General features: G+C 41.2%; 1 protein-coding gene across 2 annotated transcripts; it reads right to left on the reverse strand.

Moving 5' to 3' along the window:
* Nucleotides 1-27: 27 nt before the first annotated feature.
* atr (ATR serine/threonine kinase) lies at nucleotides 28-21,767 on the reverse strand. Of its 2 annotated transcripts, XM_023262502.3 has the most exons (48): nucleotides 21,566-21,767; nucleotides 21,315-21,406; nucleotides 20,265-20,417; nucleotides 19,252-20,159; nucleotides 19,020-19,162; nucleotides 17,930-18,106; nucleotides 17,550-17,713; nucleotides 17,163-17,315; nucleotides 16,744-16,942; nucleotides 16,388-16,644; nucleotides 15,975-16,171; nucleotides 15,615-15,715; nucleotides 15,083-15,254; nucleotides 14,492-14,647; nucleotides 14,156-14,350; nucleotides 13,696-13,791; nucleotides 13,487-13,576; nucleotides 12,818-12,913; nucleotides 12,552-12,682; nucleotides 12,180-12,323; nucleotides 11,777-11,870; nucleotides 11,539-11,664; nucleotides 11,028-11,234; nucleotides 10,126-10,239; nucleotides 9,876-9,991; nucleotides 9,528-9,648; nucleotides 9,298-9,435; nucleotides 9,012-9,183; nucleotides 8,443-8,609; nucleotides 8,116-8,280; nucleotides 7,553-7,644; nucleotides 7,369-7,460; nucleotides 7,096-7,273; nucleotides 6,833-7,018; nucleotides 6,110-6,269; nucleotides 5,725-5,904; nucleotides 5,245-5,387; nucleotides 5,042-5,139; nucleotides 4,673-4,902; nucleotides 4,246-4,380; nucleotides 3,029-3,229; nucleotides 2,691-2,834; nucleotides 1,865-2,015; nucleotides 1,619-1,775; nucleotides 1,258-1,411; nucleotides 769-920; nucleotides 476-581; nucleotides 28-368 (listed from the first exon to the last, which is right to left on the reverse strand). In XM_023262502.3, exons 1-48 carry the CDS (start codon nucleotides 21,616-21,618, stop codon nucleotides 195-197), a joined length of 7,830 nt encoding a protein of 2,609 aa, XP_023118270.2. In that variant the 5' UTR covers nucleotides 21,619-21,767; the 3' UTR covers nucleotides 28-194. The 2 variants fall into 2 exon arrangements, with proteins under 2 accessions (XP_023118270.2, XP_054861883.1); XM_055005908.1 differs by lacking the exon at nucleotides 21,566-21,767 and having other exon boundaries at nucleotides 20,265-20,301; nucleotides 21,315-21,380.
* Between the last annotated feature and the right edge of the window lie 368 nt (nucleotides 21,768-22,135).

Raw genomic sequence — 22,135 nt, forward strand, 5'->3', positions numbered from 1 at the left:
CACACTGCAGCACGTTTACAGACAAAATTACACTAACAAAACATCTTTTATTACAGGTGAATGTACAGAAATGGCACTTAATTTGCTTCCAAAAAACAGGAAACTCAAAACCAATTGTGGAAATGGTGGAACAAATATTAAATTATAAAGATCTTTTGAAGAAACTGCCAGTACAGAAAGCATCTTCCATTCTTCTACAGGTAAGGCCCCCAGCCCAAATACATCTGACAGAGCAGTTTGTCATCGGTAGCTTCTTGTATGAGGTAGTGGACGTGTCCCTCTATGGACAGAGGCAGACCCAGCACTTTATTCCTGCTCTTTATCACTCCCTGCAGACGTTGCTCGATGTCGCACACGTGAGTTTTAGCCTGGCACAGAAAGATGATACAACATATACGGGTTATATTTGAATTATACGCTGCTCTGTTTGCACGTAAACATACCTTTAGTGGCAAAATCTAAGAAATATACACACCTTTTCATTAACTATCTCTCCTGTCTCATTGGCCTGGGCTTTCGACAGTCCTTTGGCCTGTTTGCTCCACTCCACCAGAGGGTCATGAAGGAAAGTCTTAAGCACACTTGGAGGAAAAATTAAAAACAGAAATGCTGACTTTAGAAAGCCCGACTCACACTTATGCTCCCTGCTTTATACTCTATTCCCAGTAGTTCCAAAACCCAGTTCTTGTTTTTAAATGTGCATTTACAGATCATAAAACAGGTTAAATAGGATAATTTGAAAATCATAGTGTATTTATGTGAGCGTACCTCATAAGTGGCTCTCTCTGGTCCCTCATTAGTCTCAATGTGACCTCGCAAGCCTGCCGAAAGAGGCCCTCAGTGCCCATGGGACCCATAGCGTGGACCATGTTCTGGGTCAGACGGAAGGGAACCACCTCTGGTACGTCAAATGTCTCCCCCTAGTGGGGAGGCAGAGAAGGGGCAGGAGAGAAATCGAATGGTAAGTCACACAAAACCAAAGTGATACCATCCATCCATCCATTATCTATACAATGCATCATCCTCATTAGGGTCGCTGTGGGGCTGGAGTCTATCCCAGCTGACTTAGGGTGAAAGCAGCGGACACCCTGGACAGGTCACCAGTTTATCACAGGGCTACAAACAATCACACTGACATTCCCACCTACGGACAATTTAGAATCACCAGTTACAGAAACAGTACAGAAAATCAAAATTATTAGATTTTTATTTTTTAGAATTTTTACGGAAATAACAAATGATGTAAGTTTCTCAAACCTTGTTGAAGAGGCAGTTGAAGTCAACATGGACGCATTCCCCAGTGAAGGAGTCGAAAAGGATGTTTTCTCCATGGCGATCTCCCAGACCCAGGATGTAGCCCACCATGGACATGACAGCAGTGGAGCGGCAGTAGGCAGAGCGGCTGCTGTACCTGTTAACACACATATACATACATTAAACTTTATATTCTGAATTTATCCTCATCTTAAAACCTCTACTGGACCCTTTCTGCATTGTAACCATGTAAAATTCACGTTTAAAAAAAAAATTCCTACTTCAGACGCGTTCAATTTGATTAATACCACTGTTTGTTGCCCTTTTAAATGCAATTGTAGAAGAGTTGTAAGGAAAGTCGCACCATGATGTGGGGTCAGGGAAGGTCCGGAGGAACCACTCGTGGAAAACGGGGAGATGCCGAGCACATAATACGTCCTTGTGGATTCGTAGTTTCTCCTCAAAGGGGGCCGTCTTTGGAAGAATGAGCTTCCTGAGCTCTTTACCTGACAGGTTGACGCCTTAAAAGCACAAACAATTAAATCATTTCACCAAATTTACTGACCTAATGGTTCATCTCTACCTCTATAAGCTTTACAGGTGAGGATACCTCTCTCTTTGTACAGCTTGGTGAGAATGTGTCGCAGTCCAGCAGTGTTGTTGACCCATTCGATGATGCCACATTCCTCGTTGAGGGGAATCACAGCATAGGTGCGGATATGTAGCTCCCTCCGTCTTGACTCAGCATCTTTACGTAGGCACTACACACACAGAAAGCATGTACATATACCCTATTGAGAGTGTTTTAAAGCATTTTATGCATATACTATTACATGGACAATATAATGACATCCATGCCACAGCCCTATACTAAATCTAATCTTTATGGATTGTAAAATGTACGTTAACGTAAAAAAGACATGTTGATTCATTTTTAGAGGCCAGAATAAACCAAAAAATAGACAGGGTAAAAGTAAAATTCTGAATCTATATATATAATCTGTGGAGATATTTGCTAATAAACTATAAAACACTTGGTATTTTCAGAAAAATGTAATGTAGGTTTATTAACTGGAAAATGTGAATGACAACGTATAAAAAGAAAGGCTTGTTTCCCTTCTTTAAAATTGTCGAATTCTGTATTTTCCAATTTTTTTTTCATTTTGCTGCTGATATAATGTAAGTATATTCCTATGAAGTGTATATATACATTGTTATACATTCTTTTTTCTTACAAATAGTGCTGTTGTAGTTGATATTCATCATTGAAAAGGTGTTATAAATGATCATTTTGTCCACCTATACTCACATCAATGAAAACGAGGTTTTGCCTTCCAATATACAGTAGCGCATAATTAAAAACAATGAAGGTATATTAACTATTAACTCAGTGCATGTTTTTTTTTTTAATCTGAGTCTATGTCACACACACACACCTTGTTAATGAGGCAGTTGAACTCCATGAGTCTGCAGTCCTTCCTCAGGTCATCTTTAGGTTTGCACATCATGGTGTAGCTTCGACCATCTGAACCCTTCAGACTTATCTTCTTAGGCTTCTGAAGGGAGGCCAAGATCTCCACCTACAGACACACACACACACACGCACACGCACACGCACACGCACACACACACACGCACACATGCTTGTATTCACATGCCAGCTACCATTTCAAAATTATTTTCTAACTAATGTTGCTGGTGAGGCATAAGGCTTACTGAATGCTAAATATTCCACAGGGATGGTTAAGAATAATCAACACTGTCTTTTTCTTACACTGTCTTCAAAGCCGTCCAGGTACGCCCAGTGTCCTGGGAAGGCGTCGTGCTGCGAGTTTGCTCCGCCTGTTGAGGGCAGCGTCGGGATCAGGACCGACTGCAGCGGGATCAAGATCTGGCTGAAGGTCGACTCTTCCACCAGACGCTTCAGCTGCTTGAAGTGAACGCTCATACTGAGGGTGGTGCTGTTTCCATCCACCTGAAAGAAGCATTTAGAAACATTTATCTACTGCTGAACCACCTTGTGGGTAATTACAATGAAAATCATCAGGGGCCTCCTGCTTGACCACCTCTAATTTGCTTGAGACTATTTTATTTATCTTAAACTATGGATATTTGAAAATGAATTTGTAACATTGTAGATTAATATATCAAGTACTTTCAGAAGTACTTTGTGTTTTTTCTTCTTTTTTTAAATTTAAGGCCATGTTTGGATGGCAATTAATAACTATTTAAGATAAAGCCTAACATTGCCTCTGTTATTTCTCATCATGTCATTAATTGAGAATCCGCAATACTGGGCATGTCACTCAAATAATCTCTGATTATAGGTTACATGAAATAAAAAACAAAAAATTCAAGAAATCATGAAAAGTCCCTTCTCTGAGCATAAATTAAAAAGTTGTTTTCGTTGAACTTTCATCACAGAATGAGCATTTGTGACAAGTTGTCCCGCAGAAAGTGTGTATCAAGCTAAAATATCACAAACATCTTTATACAAACATAACATTTTCTGGCAAATCAGAGATAGTTAAGCAAAAACTGCTCTAAAAATCTGGTATTAAAATAACACTTATAAATGTTTTCATTTTGTTTGTGCCCTTACTTTACTCACTGCAGCAATACTGTTTACTTTCCTCAATAGGCTCACTAATGTTGTTAAAATAAGGAAATAATCAGCCTTGGAAAGGCATGAGCAGCTACATTTTTTTCACTGTGGCTCCAAAGACAATTAAAACTGATTATTATATGTATGTATCGATTGAATAGCACCATACAGAAGAATATGAACACATGCTTTATTACTTCTTAAACAAAGCTGCACTTGCATTTGCAGCAATTTGTTTAGAAAATCATTAGATAGATCTGTCATCTTGAATTGAAAGATGTCCCTTTTTAAGATCAAGAATTTACAGTAAATGTACTTGTATGTTTATGGATGTGTGTGCGTGTGTGTGCGTGCGTGTATGTGTGTGTGTATGTGTGTGTGTGTACCGGCTTGTTGCAGAGCTCCAGCAGCTTGTCAGTCAGTCTGTTTGCATCTCCAATGAATTTCTCCAAAGACGGTTTAAGACTGATGGCTTTTTTAAGAATCTGATTACAGCGGTTCATACGCATCGGGTAGGACGACTAAACAAACACACAGACAAGAGTGCAGATTAGATTTTTTTTCTGCTAAAGCATTTTAGTAATCTTGAAGGTGATGAAACATCTGGCAGTTCAATAATCATGGATGAAATGGATCTGTTGAATTACATTTTAGCATCAGGAAAAAACAGAAGCACATGTACACATAAACAAAACTCACATTACATACACAGTGGCATACATACATGTATATAGACTTACATAGTAGCTATGGTAATGTGTAGCCATTTACACAAACAGGCTTTAGACGTTCCTGAGGATGTTTTGAACATACCTTGGAGACTGCAGCCATCAGCCACATGGCCTGTTGGGGGTATGCAAGGAATACTTTGGCCACAATAGTCATGAGGACAGTAAAAACCTCATCACTGGAGTGACACACTCTGGAGATGAGCTGGGAAAATGCGGTCAGGAACTGGTACGGTGCCAAGTTGTCACAGTGCTCACTCACGACCGTGTTAATTTTAGCCAGCTCCTGTCGCATCTGTCTGTCTGCTCGGCCGGCTGTAGCAGAGGGATATAGTGGAAAAGTAAATAGGCATTAAGGAATGGGTCTGCTAATGGATTGGACAGACACCGAAGTATCTCAGGTCCCTCGGTATATCATCTTTGTATACTTAGACAGACAATACTGGCCACCTACCTTTCTCACACTCACACACTTTGGCTCCAAAATCCAGCCAGAGAGACAGCATACGAGGCATCGCCTGGTAGATGTACTGGTTTCCAAACTGCAGGGCTCTGAGTAGAAGACAGTTTATAAACGGGTTGGTTGATGAAGAAACTACTGAGCCTACAGTGAGTGACAAAAGCACTGGCTGCATATCAGCAGAAAGAACAACTTACTTTCCAAAGTACGTGACGATGTATCGGATGAGGTTCCCCTGTTTCTCCAGCTTGTTATCGGTCACCATGGGCATCACTTTGTCATAGTACTTTGCTAAGTAGAAGTTCCCGTCCTCCCACTCTGGCAGAAGATTGGTCACATCCTAGAAAACACAAGGTAATTGATAAAAGAGAAGCTTTTATGACTCCTTAATGTGAAGCTGCAATCAAGGAATTACTTCAACATCACTGATTTGTAGGTTTAAAGGAAACCTCAGTTGAGGCGTGTAACAGCTGAAATAATGACTCAGATTTTTATTTTTTTGTCAGTTTCTGGGGGAACCACCACTCTGAAATATCCCAAAAATTGCCAAGTGGATATTTAAAGTCTGCTCTTGACGTCCAGTTTGTACATGTGTTGATATAATATGCAAGCCTACTGAAAGTGTCTAACAAAACAAACAAAAAAGCAGTAATAAGGGTGACGATTATGGCTTGTACCTTGTATGCCTTCATTATGGCGTTGGACTCAAAGTTGGCCGTTTCCTCCATGAAGCGTCCCACCAGCAGCATGGCCTTGCCTTTAGTCTGGAGGCTGCGAGGGTCGATTAGGGGTTCGTCATCAGGGAAACACTGAGCTACACCCTTCTGCAGGACGATCAGGGCCTGGTGTACATCCCCCTGTTGAGAAGGAAACACAGAAGGTTTGATTAGTGTTCTATATGTGTAAATATGTGGAACTGAACTGAACTGTGAGTAGGAAAACACATGTGTGAGGGGTTGGTACGTGACAGCTGATATTTTGTGGTTTAACAGAATGAAAATAAGTCGTGCAAAAAGCACAACAAAACCAAGCTTCACGAACAAATTCACAGGTTAGTTATACCTTCGACCAAAGCCACTTGGCCTTCTCTGTGACCAGCTCAGCCAGGTGTGTGTTTTCAGCGTTCAGCAGAGCGTTGAAGGCTGTCTGGTGGTGTCCTGCCTTTCTGGCCACCCGGGCGCTTTGTAACCAGCACTCACCTACCAGCTCCTGACGTACAGTCCTGCAAAGCAAGAAGGAGAAGATCACTGCACAAGCTAAAGCTGCGATGGCACGGGTGCACTTCATAAGAGATAAAAATAGTCAAGTCAAAAGTCAACATCATCTTTCAGCTACACATATTATACAAATCAACTTTGTCAGTTAAAAGTCCTCTATAAAACCCATTCAGCCCCCACATGCTAGCCAAGAGGAGATACAGAAATGTACTTCACTGTCAGACCACTTGAATTATAACATGCTGAAAGCGTACTGTGGAATTTTTGCCCAGTGACATAAAAAATTTACTGCCTACGCCAGGTTAAGGTTAAATTATGATAAAAAATACTGAGAAGTCTGAGAAACAGACATGCAAAAAACGACTGCCTAAGCTCAGTTTAAGGTTAAACAGTGATAATAGACACTGATAAGTTTGAGTTACACACATCCTGTAAAGGAAAGCAAATACTGTAGCATATACACTCAGAAATTAATCCTCATAAAAATAAACTATTTAGTAAATAGTCAAGCCTTTAAACACCTAAAAGATGTGCTGATATGTGTATGTGCCCAGAGATGCTTTCTTACTGTGGTCCCAGGCTGAGCAGGGCACGACGGAGGGCCAGGACCGGCTCCTTGGCCCTGAAGGAATTCTGGGTCATCTCCAGCCGATCCGACCAATGGGGAGGCAGCTGGCTGAGGCTCGGGGTGGAGCCTTCTTTATGTTTCTGCAGCTCAGTGAATGAGTGCTCGAGCTCGCTGAGCATGTGGAGCCTAAAACACACAGATACATTTGTTTGAAATTACAAGTTATTGCTACTGATAACCAGGAATCAACTGCAAACAACTACCTGACAATGTACTCGTATCCTCTCTGGTAGGTTCCACACTCATAACTGGCAGCTGACAGAGGGACGACCTGTTCCTTCCTCACCAGCTTCAGCTTCTCGTAGAAAGTTTCCGCATCCTGCTTCTTTGCTGACAGCAACAACTGGCCAAGACGAACACCCCAGGTACTGGACTGACGGTCTGGAAACAGACGAATAACGCAATAAATTCCATTTTAAGCCACAAAACGAATCAAGATGTTGAAACTTTCAAGGGCAATCATTTCATTTTATTACCTGAACTCAAATAATCCTCCAGCAGGTCCCATTTTCCAAGCTTCCAGGCTGCTTCTACTCTGTAGGTGTTCAGCTCAGATTTCCACTGATGCCTAAATGTGTATATAAAAGGGTTTAACTTCAATTTAAAAGCACCATTACTGAGAATTGGATCAACTGTAATGCATCTGTATATATGTCTCACTTGTTGGCCAGTACTCCATTAACCTGCGTGATGACAGTGGACAGCTGCCCCAGGCCGAGCATGGAGGTCATTACTCCATGATAGTGACCGATCTGCACACAATGAGACGATGAAATAAGAAAATATCAAGAAAACATCTGAGAGCACATAATTATGTTTCAACGTAAGTGATAATATATAGTTAATAAAGTGCACAAAAGTGGCATCTCCTCTATAAGGATGTGGTCCTTTTTTTCTCAGTCCAATATTGTCACTGCACTACTGTTCTGAACCTTGCACTGATTTTTTGAGTGTTGATTACAGCCTTGTTGAACTGAGAATGAAAATTGAGAACTTTTCAAAAAGTTTTCACAAGTAAGCTGAAGGAGCATTAGACCAAATTAAAGATAAACTTACTCAACTGTACAATCTTTAAGCCCAAAAATTTAATTCAAGTAAGATTTTAAGTCTGCCTGTCAGACCAACTTTCTGGTCTAACTGGAAAAATGAAGCAGCAGCGGAAGGATGCAAAAGATGCCTTTACTTGTTGCAGAGCTCATGTTAACCTCGGTGCATGTGAGTACCTGGTCTGACTCCAGCTGGATGGCTCGGTCGTAACAGGCCGTTGCGTCCCGAAGCAGGCCGATGCTCTCGTGCTCAAGTATCTGTTCCCGTAGCGACGGCTCCTCCCTCCTCAGAGCGTTGACGCCCCTCACTCCATCAGGCTCGTGCATCGCAGCGTACAGCGTCTGCAACAGCAAATTATTCAAGAGAGTTACAATTTTTCCTTTATCAAAATCCTGACCAATTTCACAGGATGAGCTCAAAAACCTATCAAAGAACAGTTTATGTGACAGTCACAATAAGTTTTATGATACAGGTAAAGTATTTAGTCCGTCTTCTTATCTGACCTGCAGGAAGGTGAGATGGTCCTGGATGTTCTCTTTGTTTTCTAGGATGTAAGCTTCAAAGTGCATGAGGGCACGAGTGTATGCTTTGGATCGTAGAGAGGCCTTGGCGAGAACATCCTGTGGAATACCCTTCAGGAAGGCCACCACACGCTGGTAATCGCCACTCTCTGCAAAGTCACATTTTTAGTTTTTACTTCATACATTATTAAATTGAACACAGAGTGACTAAGAAAGAGCTACTTTGATCATGCTGTGAGGACTGTGAAATAGAACTTCATCTAAAGCAGCAATGTAAAAATCTGTATAAAATATTGATGCATGCATACCCACACATGCACTTATGCATAAACATAACATACAGACAAACAACTACTACAACTCTTGCACAGTGTACACTGCTCTTTAGCTTCACGATTTCTTCACTCCTTACTACTTGGGATTATTTTTTTCTTATATTTTTAAAGAGTGTTTTTTTTTTATTTTGTAAAATCATGTCTTGTTGTTATTGCAGCCTTCTGGAACAAATGAATGTTTTGAAGGGCGTGTGTAAAGATTGTTGTTTCTCTTACCGTTCAGTTTGGGTTTGGAGTAGAGGTTGTGGCGGCTCCACTGTGTCAGATGTGACAACATGCTGAACACAGTCTGAGTGCTGAGCTGTGATAGGCTGGAGGCCGTATCCTGGACACGCCCACCTCCTCGTCCATCACCCTCTGTCAGCACGGCCAGCATCTCCTCTGTTACCTTGAAGAAGACATGCTGTCACTTTAAAAAAAAATCTACCTGACTAAACCACAACAAAACTAAAAACACCTGTAATAACTTATGTTGCACGGCAAGTGATCAACATGTCCTTACCCCCTGTTGCTCTGCAGGTGTGCAGCCCAGCAGCATGTAGAGCAGAATATGAGGCAGCAGGTAGATTGTGACCTTGTAGTCGTGTTTGATGATGAAACTGCAGCATTTGAACACCTTGCCAGCCAGCTCATGTCTCACCTGGAGCACAAAAAATCAATACCTAAAACTTCTGACTTGTTTAAGACATGCAAGTTTGGTTATTTGATTCTGCTGAATAGAGATCAGCTAACCTTGCTGATCAGGTATCCAGCCCAGGTGGCTGACCAGTCAGAGAACTTGCTTCCTCTGTTGCTGAGGTACACTGGCTTCTTCAATTTAGACCAGTTCACCTCCTTCTGACTGCTCTTGTATCTGCAGATGAGAGAAAGAGAATAGAAAATAAATAAATGAAATACAAGGGGAAGACAGAAAAATGGAGGGAATTATGATAGTATATGTACAAAGTAGGATAAAGACTTAAAGAATGAATAAAAAAGAAGCAGCACCATAATTTGCCAGATCTGATTTCCTTAAATATGTGTCCGACTATTACGAGACATCAGAGTTTTAATCTACAACATGCAGGTGTAAAAATATACCTGCTGTTGAGGTGAGGCTCCAGTATTTCTTGTATTTGCTCTGGGAATCTCCTCCACAGACGGCGGCCTGGTGAATCATTTCGACCCTCACGACACTCAAATATGGATAACAGTTCCTACAGTGCACATAAAAACACCCAGAGAAACATGTTACACAAATAAGACATGGGGCAAGATAAAGGAACGCACAACAATTAAAGCTGTTGGATTTGCGAAGTGGTTGTGAGTATGAGTGTGAGGATGTGTGTACCTGAATTGCATAGGCAGCAGAGTCCTGGGCTCTCACATCATCAGCGTAAGCCAGAAATGTTCTCGTCAGTTCAGTGAGCAAATCGTAGGCAAAGTTTGGATCATCAACCCCACTCTGTCAGCAGGAAAAATATATGGGACACTTAGATGTGGTTCATCATGTGTTAAATAAACTTGATGCTGCAGTGGACAGACTATCTTGAGTCAATTCATGGAAATCTATAAGAATGCATAAAATAGCTCTTCGCAATAGTGGTAAAATATACTGCTTGTGGTAGCATTTTTCCACTAATATAATATATTCATATTATCTGTTGTGGCTATGTGTCCATGGAAAGAGGAAATGTCAGTATTTATTTATTTAATTACTACAGTTTAATTTCTAATAACATAAATTGCTGTGTGGAGTTTTTTACGTCAGACAAGACACAAGACACACATCACTGAGGTGTAGCACTGCCCTCCCTGGCTTATAATAGGGAATTCTAATAAAGAATATCTGCTTAGCTTTCAGGGAGGGCCGGTGATGGTCACACACATGCACTAAATATTAAAATATTTGGCTGCAAGACTAAAATATGCATCAATCTCATACAATGACAATGACACCTCTTTTGTGGAGTTAAACAATGAGAACAAATGCAGACACAAAAAAAAAGACAAGTTTACTGAGCTAAAACGGGCGACTAAGTGTTGAACACACCTACAACCTGAATGCAGACATCAAAAATCATCCAGCGCCTAACCTGAACCCAGAATAATAGCAAAACTTTCAAAAAATCCTCTAAACCTTTAGTATAGTTGAAAATATTTCTGTGAAATTGAAAAGGAAGTATAAAAAAATAAATGTAGGTACAATCCTGTTGATTATAAAATGCACAGTTAGGTGATAGCATTACTTACCACAAATGTGTTGCGGTTGCCGTGGGTGTGTGTGTGCGACAGGTCCAGACGTCCGGGATCCACGGCCCCCAGCTCACCCAGACACTCCCCGCAGAGCAGCCTGGCCTCTGGAGACGAGTCCTGGCAGCCCTTCAGCAGCACTGACACCAGGTTGGAGATGACCGGCTCCACCGCCTCACTGGCACAGACCTGCCGCAGCAGCCACTCCTGTAGTCGAAAACGCACAAGAAAATATTTGTAGTACAAAACATTATTGTAAATTTAAGAAAAATTAAAGGTAACTGACACTGCAGCGGTGGAGGTGAGCAGCTTCTAGGCCTGAATTTCTATACATGCACAGGAAAGTGTGAGAATTTAAAGCTGGATGCTACAGGAAGCATCATGCATATTCAATTTTTTGGTTGATGATTATCAGCATTCATAAACATAACAGGTGAGTTAAGTGGTCACACAGTGTTATACTAAGTAGAGTTTTGGTGCTTACTAGCATATACTGTATATGTTTGTGTACCTGTTCGCTGTGCATCATGTCCCTGAGGCTGGTCAGTGCATGGATCCTTACATCAACGTTCTCATGCTGAACAGCTCTCATAGAAAGCTGCAGCGCTGCAGCCAGATCACTGCTGCTGGCTGTCAGCTAGAAGAAATAAAGCACTCAATTTACGTTTTTCATCTTCAAAATCATCACGGTCACAATGAATAACCTTTGTCATCATCTTTTTTATTATCCTCATGACCTCCAGACAGACCTTTTTGTAATCCTGCAGAACAGTGTGAATGTCTTTTAGCTCAGGGTGGTCTGGCAGAAAGTAAATCTCATGGAGGTAGTCGTTGACTTCTTCCCTGTGACAGATTGATAGAAGTGAGGCGTTAGTAAGAACTATAGTGTTACAGATATTTGAATATGACTGCAGGTCTTCTTGAATAACATTAGAACCATAGTAGGGGAACAGTCTACAGTGGTGCAATGCAAAAATCTGTATGTTTTTGTGCTCAATCCTTGGACAAAAAAAGATGTATGTGTTTTGTACACTGACAAAATGATGATTTACAATTTTTCAAGTCAGAAAAACAGGAAAATAGAGTTTAATTTTCTCTTAAGAGGCTTTGATGTTTCATTTTATGTGGATATTTTGTTTCTTAGTATGATACCTGTTATCCAGGATAAGAAAGCGGATGATAGCAGCAGTTTCTTTGGGCTGCAGTGGGATCAAGGGGAGCAGAGCAACAATAACATGACTCAGAAGGGGGCCCAGGTGTGGAGGCTCCAGGCTTCTAACAAAACACTCCCACGTCCTGTCAAGAGGAAGCAAAAAATAAAATACAAGGAATCAGAAACACAAGCTTTGAGCTGGCGAGAGGGACTGTAGTTAACAAAAAGTTCTTTCTACAACCAGACAAGGAGGTGGGCGTGCAATGTGCATTCATTAAAAAGCAGTTACAACTATTTTTTTGACAATTACAGAAGCAACACACCACCGAGAGGCAGTTTATGATTATATGTGCGAGTGCGTAGCTACTGACTGGCAGCAGAGCAGCGGGAAGTCTTCTCTGTATCGGAGGCCGGTGCGGAGCGTCGTCATCATCTTCACTCTGACAGAGCTGATGTGCTTGGAGCCCATCAGTCGCATTAGAGCCATTACACTTGTCAACGCCTGCACAGAGAAGAGGCGGAGAGTTTCTAATTAAGATACGTGCAAGCTAAGCAGAAAGAGTGCAGTGGACAAATAAAAACACTGTGACTGGGATTTAGAAACAGTCATTAAATTTGTCATTAATGGATCACACACCAACTTCTTGCGGTTTTTCTCTCCTGCGCTGGAGCTGAGCAGCTGCATGTTGAAGAAGGCGAGAATCCCCAACAGCTTTGGCTGCAAATAGTCAGCCTAGCCCATAATGAAGACAGACAGAGAGGTGGGGTAAATACAAGTGCATGTATAAAAGAGAGGAAATGTTCAATTATTATGTTTAAAGATGGAGTCTGTGATTCTGGAGTAAGACTGTGCATGAGCACAAATATATACAGGACTGGTTGGAATTGTGTGAATCAGGCTGAGAAACTTTGTTTGTGTCCCATTTAAAGAGCTACAGCTGTGTACAATATGTGTTTGAGTGCACACATAGAATGGACAGCTTGGAACCTACAGAGTAGATATTCATTAAATCTGACAAAAAGTTTACTGTATTACAATCGCACATTCCACCTTTAACGATGTTAAAGACAACTGAATGGACTGGTACAAATACAAGGTTTCAGTTTCTTGCATAGAGGTTAATTTTTTTAAAATCATTTTAAAGTTTTTTACTAATAAAGTACTTCTTGGTTTAAAAAGTGTCACATTTGACAAAGGAATATCCCAAATTACTGTCAAAAGAGTTTTATAAATGCTTTTTTTTTTGACCAGCAATCAAAAAGCCCAAAATGAATACAATGATATGAAACAGAATCTCATAAGTACCATTCGCTCTGGGGTGGTGATGTCTCGGGGACCCTGGTATGGGTCATCATTGGATGCAAAGGAGGCCAGGATTGCCAAACCATTGAATACCTGCAAAAACAATCAAAAAAAAAAAAACTATTTCAAGCCACATGTGTCTGGTCAAGTAATAAGCAAGGCATCTAAGCAGTTAATATACAACAGGAGTGTGTTGTAATAAGTGGGTCGACCTGCTGGTAGTGCTCTCCCAGGCGCAGCAGCAGCTCGTTGTGAAGACCCTGGAAGTCTTGTCGCAGCAGAGAGCCCAGTTCAATCTCTGTCTCACTCTGGGACAACATGAAGGAGAATTACAAATCAGTGTGGTTGCTCAGCATTACTCCATTTGTCATCTCTGCTGCCTTCACAAGACTGATAGAACCTGTCTAAAAGGTATTAAATTACAAAAATGTTCTTGGGTTTTGTGCATGTTGATCAGCACTAATACACTAATATTCATTAGAGGCAGGGGTTTGCTTCACCCCAGTAGCCAAGTTGTAAACAACATATTTGCATTTGTGACAGTCAGTATGTGAGTGACATTTTCCTATAGATCCTTCATGTTATGTTGTGCTGAAGCAGTTTGATGTTACATCATGTTACCTGTAGTTTAAAGCTACAGACTGCACCTCTAAACCCCAATTTAATGAATACCTGTAGGTAGTGGAAGGCCCTCTCCAGCTCCTCCTTGGTGCAGGAACAGACCAAATGGCTGAAGATGTACTTAAAGTTGTTGATCAGGATCTCTCTCCTGTTTGCCTTCAGCTCATTGGCTAGTGTACGGATGAGGGCGGAGCCTGTAGAGCTCGCCTTAGCTGCCAGGTAGGGCAGCAGCACCTGGAGGGTACGCTGTGTATACAGATATGTAAGAATACCACAAAAACATTCATCACATAATACAGTTCAAAAATACGATCACATGTAACATACATCACATACAGTTTACTGCTGTAATGTTGTTTCTGTGTGAGCATGTGGGATTGTTCATACAGTGAGGAACCGGTGGAGGTCTGGGAAGTCAAAAGCATGTGCGATCTGAGCCAGGATGTCCAGAGCCAGCTCCCTCTGATTGGCTGATTCACTGCCCTGATCTGGTGTGCTGTGCAGGGCTGATGCATGGCGAGAGTGTAGCGACTCCACCAGGAACTAAATATAATTAATGTTTATTAAAAAAGCTGTTTATAACATTTTCACCTACAGTCTCCAGCATAGCTGTAATAGATCCTGTGCATTGTCTTTTTCTTCTTCCCTATCATTAATATACACATCAAAGCACAGTCACACAAAGAAACATATGTTTAGACCTCATGCCAGAAACAGAATCATAACTATAAAGCAATTTATGTGCTGTTATAGTCATAAAAAATATATTACATGGCTTAATAGTCTGGTATAACTGCATGAAAACATTACAAGCCTCCCTGCAGCACTTTGTTTTATTGTCGTATGATTAGTATCCATAATTTATACAATTATCATCATGTAACAGAGATATTAAAATGTATTCATGTCATACAAACAAATCAATGGCATGAATCCAATTTGATTAAAGCAGTATTGGCAGCGCAAGGCTTTTATTACCTGGCAAATAGGGTTCTTGTACTGACTGAAGAGGGTCTGCAGTTTGAGGCCTTTGGCGGTGGCCAGAGCTCTGATCTGAGTGTAAGCAGCCACAGAAACCATGGAGGACTTGGATAGCAGACAGTGGAGGAGACGCAGCAGAGAGAATGACACCAAACTACCCTGAGATGCTCTGAAAGAAGAGGAGATAGGGATGGAGAAAATTATCAAAAGGACAATTTTGCATAACTATTTATAACAGCTTTATTTACAGTAGCATCTGTTTACACTCTATAATGCCAGTGACGCATAAGATTAAAAACAGGGTTGCATACTCTAACAGTGTATGTAAGAAGCAGCATACAACAAGAATAAGATGTCTTTACAGATTAATCAAAGGGAGGCATTTAGTTTTCTCTATTCGTGCAATTAGTCCAACACGGATTGGCAAATAAAGCTACATACTGAGTTATTAAAAACAGACAAGTGAAGATCTTTTCTAGATATGCACATGTACAAATGTATACAGTGATAACACAATGGGCATCTATACCTGCCAATCTCTCCGGTGGTGACGATGAGGGTGTTGCGCAGGTTGTCATCTCTGCTGAGCTTAGCATTGTTGAATGCTTCCTTAAGACGTGAAACCAGGAGCTGTAGCAGCAAGAAGAAACCAAAACATAATCAACTTCCACATTACTCTCAAAAAACAAGTATTTATACAAATCACAAAATCGAAAGATGTACAAACCAACATTTGATCACACTCATTAACTTTTTCCCCTCACTGAGGGGACTATATGAAAACTCACATGACAGTGCTTTCTCTGCTTAACTATAAACAAATTGAATATTATTGAATATTTTTTTCTAAATATATTTACAATGATGGCTTCCTGCTGGAATTGCTCACCTCATTCAAAGAGCCCTGTTCAGAGCTCTGTGTTGTCTCTGTCAGCAGGAAACGCACCGACTGGCTGAACTGTATTCTGACTGCTTGATCTGAATCCTCCATTAGACCAATCAGGACACAGAGAACTGCCCGGGAGTCATTGTCTCCACCAGTCAGATTTACATGCTGGCACAGGTGAGGTAGAGCTTGTAGGAAAGCTGGGACAGTAAAATATATAATTAAGATCAGCACTGTGTTTCCAAACTTTGAATAAATTTGAAAAATATACATAGAGTTTGATTAACATGGCTACATAGCATCATTATACAAGGACAATAACAATGTATATAAGTAAATGTAGCATCTTTTCTGCTTTCTATGTGTTGTAAAAGTTCACAATAGAAGAATAGCTAATACAAGCCCCTCCTGAGTACCTTGTTTAACGCTGCTTGGAGCTTCTGGTCCGAGTAGTGGAAGGAAGGGTTTGACAACAGATGTCCTGAGGGATGGCACCGCTTTGCCAGCATGTTCTGTTGCAAGGCTTTGGCGAAGGCAGAGAATTTTGGGAAGACAGGTGGACTCTGTGTGGACATCGCTGAGCTTGGAGAGCTCTGACTGGATGCAGCTGAGCTGACCAATGATCCTGGCAAGCTCCTTCTTCACCTGCTCTGAACTGTCCTCCAGCCTGGAGCTGAAAATACGCAACAAATACCAATAATAGTGACTGGAAAACAGTGATAAGAAAGAAAAGGGAGAGAGAAAACCTGTGGAGGTATGTCAGTTTACATACAGCAGTGTAGTGCCGATGAGCTTGTGGTGGTTGTTTCCCAGTTGGTGAAGAAGAAGGGGGAAGACTCTGACTGCTGCTGCTCTCACATCCGCATCCTGACTGTCCAGCGCCTTTGAAAACACAAATATACGCCACGTCTCGCACACACCACGATGCAGAAAGGCCTGCAGCGACACACAGTCTGCCTGGACCTCAGGTGCTGCAGAAACATACAAGGCTTGACATCAATACATACATTTTGACAGTAATATCATAGCTTAATTAAATTGTTTCTTTATTATTCTTAATACTACAGTGAAAGTTTTTCAGTCAAAATCAAAAATGTTTAGGTCCTAATTTCAATAAGGAGGCATGCAACAGTTTCATTGCTTTAACATCAAGATAAATGTCAACTAAAACATGACGCGATGTGTACTCACAATAACAGAAGCTGAGTCTCTGAGCCAAAGCAGGCAACCATGAAGGAAACCCTGAACTCTTATAGGCTGAGACAGTCATGTTCCCACACACCCAGGGAAGTGACAGCAGAGCACACACTTGACGCTGGAGCCCATTCTCACTCTGGCTGCTCACTATGTTGCACAGATACAAATATGGTGATCAGTATCCTGCTGTTAAAGGATGTGCTTTGGGCTTGATTTCTTCAAGAAACTTTAGAGTAAGTGCAATAAATAATGAAAAATAAAGATAAAACTGAATGGCAATATGCTTAAAAGTTAAAGGAGAATAAATGAATAAGACAGGAAGCTAAATCAGAACCATCAGATCTGCATGTTTGATATGTATTTTTGCAAATTTATCCTTACTTGTCAGGTAAATTACAGCGTCAAGGACCCTGATAGTGGCCTGGACAGCAGACTGAAAGTAGCTCTGGTTTGAGACAGATTGAGAGCCTCCTTCTAAAACTGATTGGCAGCTCTTCAGTACCCTTCCCAAAGTCTCAGTGGACACCCAGAGGAGAGGAGACAAACTGTTTACAAAGACGCAACAAAAAAAAAAGAGTGACAGAATTAGAACATGCCATTAATATTGTTAAAGTCATGCGGCAAAACTGTGGCAAGATGAGTAGGTAATTTTTGTAGTAACTGACAAAAAAGAAAACACTACAAAGTCAGTTTTTCTGTGAGACAGCAAAAACTAAATGTGAAAGCTCAAACCTGAGCATGTGTTCATGTTTAGGTACTACCTGATGGTTGAGGAGCAGAGGGCTGCCAGGTGGAGGATGAGGGCCAAACCCTGCAGTGTCGACAGAGTCTTTGTGCTCTCAGGTTCTGCAGAATCTGGGTTCAAAAGCGTCAGCAGCTGCTCCAGCCGACCGTTCAACACATTCCAAACCTCACTGCAAACGCGCATGTCCACCTCACTAAACGCACAGAGACACATATTCTTTTAAATATCAAGATTTTGTGGGTGAGCTAATGGTTGGGTGGCTGGAGCAAATGCCACTGAGCAGCAAGTCTCCAGTGAGTCCTGACTTGCCCGAGCATTTACTCCATGTCATTTGTCTGCTCTCTATTCTCTAATGTTTGTCTCTGAAAATCTCCCAAAATCTGCCACATTGATGTATGTAAATGTCTCTTTTGGGTAAACCCCATTTTTATGATTTTTTTAGATGCACATTGGCAGATTTCAGGGGTCAAAATCCACAATTAGTTCAAACTTTCTTACTACAACACTCCTTTCCACACAGCTGGGACACCTATTAAAGTACTACAAACGCTCTTCTTCGCTGGCACCAGGTGACTATACAACAACAATTAAATGTCTACAGAAACTGGAAAATACTTCAGATATCACAGACATTATCCCAAAATAAAAACAAAAAAACTTTTATATAAGCACTTTCACAAGCATGTATAGTAATTACAACGTACGTCAACAGAAAGCAGCATGTTTGAAACTGGTAATTAATCAAAAATGTACTTTAAAATGTGGTATTTTATGGTGGTGTTGTGCTTCTGTACATCTTCACTACAGCAACACTTGGGACTTTCATGAAAGAAAACGGTTTAGGTGTACTGATTAGGTGTACATATCTGAATATCTAAGCTGTCTAAGACTTTCTCCTGTCTCTTCCTTTCACATTTCAACTGTCTGACAGATATACACTCAACTGAGCATCCATTCTGCACTCATGAAAGAATAATTTAACAAGCAGCAACATCTATTAAACACTATGAAATTATAAAACACGCTGAAATGTATTTTTACGCCTCTAATTCAGAACACTGGCCTACTTCAATAACAAACTGAGCTGCGATTATTTATGAACTCACGCTGATGATGTATTTGTTGTTTTCTTCACTAAACTGTTGACAGATTTGCAGGATTTCTTGGCAGCAGTTTCTCCATCTCCTGACTCCTGCACCACGATAGCCATCTCTGCCTTCAGCGCGGCTTGGAGAAACCCTTCTGCACACTGCAAATCACAAGAACCACAGGTAATGCGAAGAGGGCAGGAGTAAGAAAGATGCAACACACACTGTAAAGGAAGGAACAAAATCTTACTTCAGCTTGATTTTCTGTCCCGACAGTGCATGCCAATGTCCTGCAAACCTCTGTGATCCGCTGCCTCCTCAGAAATGCAGCACTCTCATAAACTGGGGCAACGGATAATGAGAAGCTGAAGACAAGGCAGAGAGATTCAGTAACTTCTGCCCCTAATTTTACAGCTGCTCCTCCAAGAGTACAAACACACTCAAATATCTGTGAGAGATAGATGGGCTCAAAGCACGAATGAGAAACAGAGGGTGACTGAAACACACAGCGCGTCAGGTTTAGCAGCTCTCCTTCATAACGTCCTTTCTCGTTCAAGTTTGCTGTGGCAGCGTAGGAGTGCGTTTCCAGTAAGTGAAAGTAGGCCGTAAAGAACTCGTGGCCCTGCATCTCAGGAAACCCTCTCAGCTCCACCAGTTTTCTCAGCATCACCATGGAGTTCTTCCTCAGCCTGGTGTTGCCGTTGGCCAGGAAGGAGCACGCCGTTTCCCACGCTACACTCAGGTCACGACAGGACACGACTCCTCTCAAGGCGTCAGTTATGATACCGAGTGTCACGGCAGTCAGCGACTCCAAGGCAGCGGACGAGGACAGTACAAGAGGTGAAGGGGTGAGGTAAGAGGAGGCACATGTGGTGGAGAAGCTGAAGCACTCGAGAGTTACAGGCCATCGGCTCTGCGTGTGGATGCCCAAAGCATGTCCCTGTCCTGCCAATGTGGTGATATGAGAGTACAGGATGTTGCTTAGGTCCTGGGACAGATTTATGAGCTCCTGACTGAGACGGCTGAAGATGAATGGTGCTCTGACTCTCAGAGTGTGAAGCAAGGAGCACAACACTGCAGAGACCCGCCCGTGGATGATGTCGCATCCTGGAGCTGCTGCTACTCGAAGCAAACGGACCGCCACCCATTTACTGAAGTCTGGAAATTCAGAGGAGAAAAAGACAAATAACCACATTAATTTTTTTTTTTAAATCTCAGAAGTCTTTTTGTCAACATCACAGCTTTTTGACAAGCATCTCCTACCAGTGCAGCTCTGCGTGGTCTCCGGGAACTCGGCTGGCTGGCAGGCAGGGTTGGCAAACATCAGAGACGAAGATTTAATTATATGCTGCACAAAGTCTAGCAGCATCACACAAGCTGGCTCTGAGCTGGACTTCTTATTCAGCCCTAGAGCAACTGGACAAACAGACAAATGATTAGTTTGATCTACAGGATCATAACCTGGGTATCGGAGACCTCCCACAGAAATATCAGCCTGAAAAGTTACAAAATTATAAAAAAGTAAGAAATAGAAAACACATATTCTGCTGCAATTTTTTGTGAAATACAGTAAAAATTTTGAATATTGTCCAAATATATTTGTTGCTTTTTTCTTCTCTATTTGAATTACACCACACTTGAGGCTTTGGCAACGTTGTTAACCTGATATTCATGACAATAAAACATATTAAATTGCATGCATTCTCAGATCCCGATTAGAGGACTAACATCAACCAAGCCGATGCTCCTGGATGTTCCAAAATTCAGGTGCAATAATAGACTGTGCAGTGCCTCCCCTTAATTTTTCCTAGGTTTCCCCCTTCATTTGAGAACTGCTTAGACTTTGGAAACTTTTAAGTCGCTCCTTAAGATCCAACCTTTTCTGCTGGTATTCCATTAGCAGAGTTTGAAAAACTAATGTGATCTGGTATTGTGCTGCATCTTTTATTCTTTTTATTTTACACAGATGTGTCTTTTCAAAATTATATTTTATGCTCTACTACTTTAATTCCTGTTGTTTTTAACCTGCTTTATACATAAATGCGTGACTTTTCCAACACGTCATGACTGTAAATTGTCCAATCACACTTGCAGTGAGCAACTGAGGGAAGAGAAAGGGACCTAAAATTAATGAGGACATTAGAAAGACTGTATTGGTAGCCATCTACTTGAAACAGCATCGGCAAAACTGACTTGAACTGACATATTTGACCACCATGTGTTCACCAGTAAGCTCTGATTTACAGCTCTACTGTCAGGTGTTTCTGTTGTTGTGAAACCACCACTCTCTATGTGCTGATACTCTTTACTTACCGACATCCACATCTGTCAGGATCCTGTCTATGAACTGACAGAGGATCTGTCGCGGTTTCTGCACCGCCTGGTCGTATTCAGCAGCGCTAGCACTGCAAATAGCAACACAATGTTCGGTTATTTATGGATACATGTATCAGTAAAGTTTTTTAATAACTACAAAAAGTAGCCGATACAAAAAAAGGAGTTGAACCTGAATTACTTAGACTGTTGACAGCTTAGCTTTTAGCCGACTTTAGCTTGTCACTCACCTAGCTAGCTCCTGGAGAGCCGGTATCATCGCAGACATCTCCAGACCTTCCATTTTTATTCCAACTCGGTGTGTCGCTGTTTGAATGACTTCAGAACATTATATTAAGGATTTTTTAAACAATAATTTTAACCAGAACAAACACACACCCTCGTCCTGTCCATGCTGTCAAATCTTTCGAAAACTTTCGCTCCAAAATGACGTCATTGTTTTGGTACAGCAGCCAAAGAGGGACAAAACACTCGAACAGAAACGCAAACTGCTAACTCCCCCTAGAAGACTTTACTTTTTCATTAATGACTGTAAAACCAAAGTAAACACAGTATTTTCGTGACAAAATGTTACTTGTGCGCATATGGTAAGGTGGTCAAAATTTGCTTAGTTACCTATTTCTAAATCACATTAGTATATGTTGCAGATTGATTCAGATTGATGCATCCAAGAAAACAAAAGCTACTTTGTCTGTAGTCTTAATTTTTTGAAACCCCAGAATCGTATTGGATACTCTCCTTTTTGCCATCATAAACAGACAGTAAGTTAAAATACTGGAACAATAAAAATATTTATTGTG

This window comes from Amphiprion ocellaris, chromosome 20 (genome assembly GCF_022539595.1).
Source record: "Amphiprion ocellaris isolate individual 3 ecotype Okinawa chromosome 20, ASM2253959v1, whole genome shotgun sequence".
NCBI lineage: Eukaryota > Metazoa > Chordata > Actinopteri > Pomacentridae > Amphiprion > Amphiprion ocellaris.

Bases quoted from the DNA above. Each gene is read 5' to 3' on its own strand.
- atr (XM_023262502.3), bottom strand. From the start codon at position 21,618: ATGGAAGGTCTGGAGATGTCTGCGATGATACCGGCTCTCCAGGAGCTA. The intron at 5,388-5,724 runs GTACAAGCCATA...TGTGTTTTCTAG, and splicing joins CCATAATGAAGGCATACAAG to GATGTGACCAATCTTCTGCC. The intron at 5,140-5,244 runs GTAAGTTGTTCT...TCTTCTACTCAG, and splicing joins ATCGTCACGTACTTTGGAAA to AGCCCTGCAGTTTGGAAACC.